The sequence below is a fragment of the Caenorhabditis briggsae genome (assembly GCF_000004555.2).
Source record: "Caenorhabditis briggsae complete genome, chrIV, whole genome shotgun sequence".
Taxonomy (NCBI): Eukaryota; Metazoa; Nematoda; class Chromadorea; order Rhabditida; family Rhabditidae; genus Caenorhabditis; species Caenorhabditis briggsae.
Genome location: NC_013487.2, coordinates 7,025,495 through 7,028,097, shown reverse-complemented (window position 1 = coordinate 7,028,097; position 2,603 = coordinate 7,025,495). Strand labels below are relative to the sequence as shown.

The 2,603-nt window shown below is 39.1% G+C and overlaps 1 protein-coding gene across 1 annotated transcript in view; it reads right to left on the bottom strand.

Annotated features, from left to right (window-relative positions):
• Cbr-fan-1 overlaps nucleotides 1–2,502 on the bottom strand; it is a gene marked incomplete at both ends in the record, with an annotated part of 4,247 nt that extends 1,745 nt beyond the window's left edge. The window contains 8 exons of the mRNA XM_045235415.1: nucleotides 353–454; nucleotides 808–896; nucleotides 941–1,194; nucleotides 1,237–1,304; nucleotides 1,354–1,607; nucleotides 1,811–2,069; nucleotides 2,118–2,350; nucleotides 2,404–2,502. Of these exons, the coding sequence (XP_045092935.1) occupies nucleotides 353–454; nucleotides 808–896; nucleotides 941–1,194; nucleotides 1,237–1,304; nucleotides 1,354–1,607; nucleotides 1,811–2,069; nucleotides 2,118–2,350; nucleotides 2,404–2,502 (1,358 nt within the window). The remainder of the gene's footprint in view (nucleotides 1–352; nucleotides 455–807; nucleotides 897–940; nucleotides 1,195–1,236; nucleotides 1,305–1,353; nucleotides 1,608–1,810; nucleotides 2,070–2,117; nucleotides 2,351–2,403) is intronic.
• Between the last annotated feature and the right edge of the window lie 101 nt (nucleotides 2,503–2,603).

The window sequence follows — 2,603 nt, the reverse complement described above, 5'->3', positions numbered from 1 at the left end:
CCCGGCCCGGTCGGCCCGGAAGTTTACCGCGAACTTCAAAATCTTGAGCGAAAAGTTGAATCATTGTTTCGAAAAAAGGTATTCAGTGTTTTTTTTCTTCGAGTTATTTTCAATACATTCTAAAAATCAATAAATTCATTTTCAAAAACAAAAACAGCATGATATCATAACAATTTTCAAATATAACAAAAAGAAAACATAACAAGTAAAGTAAGGTTGAAAATTCAATTAGTTTTTTTTTGGCGGCTGTTTAAATTCATTTTTCAAAAATGTTGTTTTTTTTCTGCCGGGCCGGGCCGAAATTTCACAAGTATGAGTAAGTTGATATCATTATTTTTTTTGTGTTACTTACTCCATTAGCATCGCTCGATTTTTGTAGAAGCTTGCGATATTTGGGCATGGATTTGGAGCAGGGAATTCCACAGAGCCGTTCTCCACGGAAAGCATCATATAGCTGGAAACATTTTTGTATCAACTAGTCTCTCAATTGCGCTTACAGTCACTTGTAAAATTCCGGGCCGGCCCGGGCCGGGCCTGAGGAAAATTTCAAGGCCCGGGCCCGGCCCGGAAGGCCCGGTAGCAAAAATTTTGTCATTTTGAACCGAATTTTGAGCTCTCAATACAACTTTTTTTCTCACGCTTTTTGGATTGTTTGTCTGTTTGATAAAAAAAATATCAAAAAAAAAACTCGAAAAACATTTTTTTCGTTTTTTGAAATTTTCAAAACTTGTGGAATGACAGGCCCGCCGGGCCGGGCCTCCGAAATTCGGGAAAAAGCCCGGCCCGGCCCGTTACAAGTATGCTTACAGTAAGTCTTGATAAACGTTTGTAGATGCCGGGTTGTCAATAACGTTGGCTGAGTTTGTGGTAACGGGACAGTACAATGTGAAGAGGCACTGAAATTTTGAACGACTTGAATTTTTTAAAAGTATGTTGTTACTTTGAAAAGATCCACCATTTCGTCTTTGATCTTAATACAAGTTCCCAATTCCGTTTTCAAACTTTTCAGAACTGCCAGCTCTACACTTCCCGTTCCACCGAATATCGATTGTTGGGATAAAGCGAATTTCCGAAGCGATTGAACCAAATCTTGCCGATTCTTGTTTCCATCGATTTTGAACTTTTTCGCAACATTTTTCAGAACTGTTATGTCAGAAATTCGAAGTGCTTCGTTGAGAGTTTTGAGAGTGGAATCTGGAAAATAATAAATTGATAATATTACAAAACTTTATTTACCGTCAGAAATGAATTCCCACTTCATTAGCTCTACGGCAGCTCCACGAATATTCAGAATTTCAGTATATCTGCAAAAGTTTGAGATCAATTTCGAAAAATTCCGAGAAAACTGCTCACTTCTGCTCCAATTTTTCTAAATGATACCAATTCGGTTTGCGAACGAACAGCCGAACTAAAAGGCATTTCGCTCCATCGGAAAGGCATTCAACGAATCGATAAAATGTTATGATATCGCTGGGGAGCCAGAAATTATCAGCATAGAAATCGCCATCTGATTTCATTGTCGAAATAATTTTCTTCAATATTTTGACAGTACATTTTACATAGTAAGGTGTTGGACGATCCGAATTGGCGATTCTTGTCTCGAAGTTCTGTAAATAGCACATATATTATGCTTGTCTGAGAAAAAAAAGGTTGAGACGCAGAGAAAATGTGTCTGCGTCCCCACCGTTTGTGTGCTATTTAGGCTCTCCGCTTCGATATAGCTACCGTATTCAGACTGCAAAAAATACTCTCTAACCTTTTTTTCTCAGACAAGCATAATAAACGTCTTCCTATTGAGAATGTTACTTACATTAATGGATGCGAGAACTTCCAAAACTGTTGCAGTCTCTTTTTTCACTATAGCTTCCTGACTCTCGGACTGGCTTTTCTGGGAATTTTGAGCTAATCTCGTAGAGCGTCGCCGATTCTCCCAAACTGGCGACTTCTTGATTTCTTTCTCCACACTTCTAACTTCTGATGATTCCGATGGAGGGTCCAAATTCTCACTACTCGTTGACGGGCCGGGCACATCGAAATCGAAGGCTTGCACGACAGGTGGATTAGGCGTTCTGTAATTCACAAACTGAGTTTTGGTACAGAATTCAGAAAATAATTACGATTCTAATTGTTCTTCTCCTGTCCGCCGCTTCTTCTTCGGATTAACAGGGATTTCTTGGCCACTGTTTTCTTCTCCTAGTACTATTTCAGGACCTGCTCGTAACAATATCGCTTCCTCGCGAGTGTAAGATGCCATAACCTTTATTTCATCATCGTCATCAGCTACTTTGCATACATTCATGTGAGATCTATAGCTGGCTAATGAAAACTTGATATTACATAATGGACAAGTCTGAAAAGCGATGAATTAGCCATCCGATATATGTTTTCTAAATGAAATCTCACTTTTCCCTTTGCTTGCTTCTCGAAGGCAGCTAAAATTGACCGGTTGTAACTGACGGGAACCACTGGTCCTATTACTTTCTCTTTTTTCACTTTTTTCATGCTGAAATTGGGTGAGAATCTGAATATTGTGTGAAACAAATGCATAAAACAATTTTAAAAACGCGGCTCTTCTCTGTGTCTCTGCTCTCTACTGCGTGACG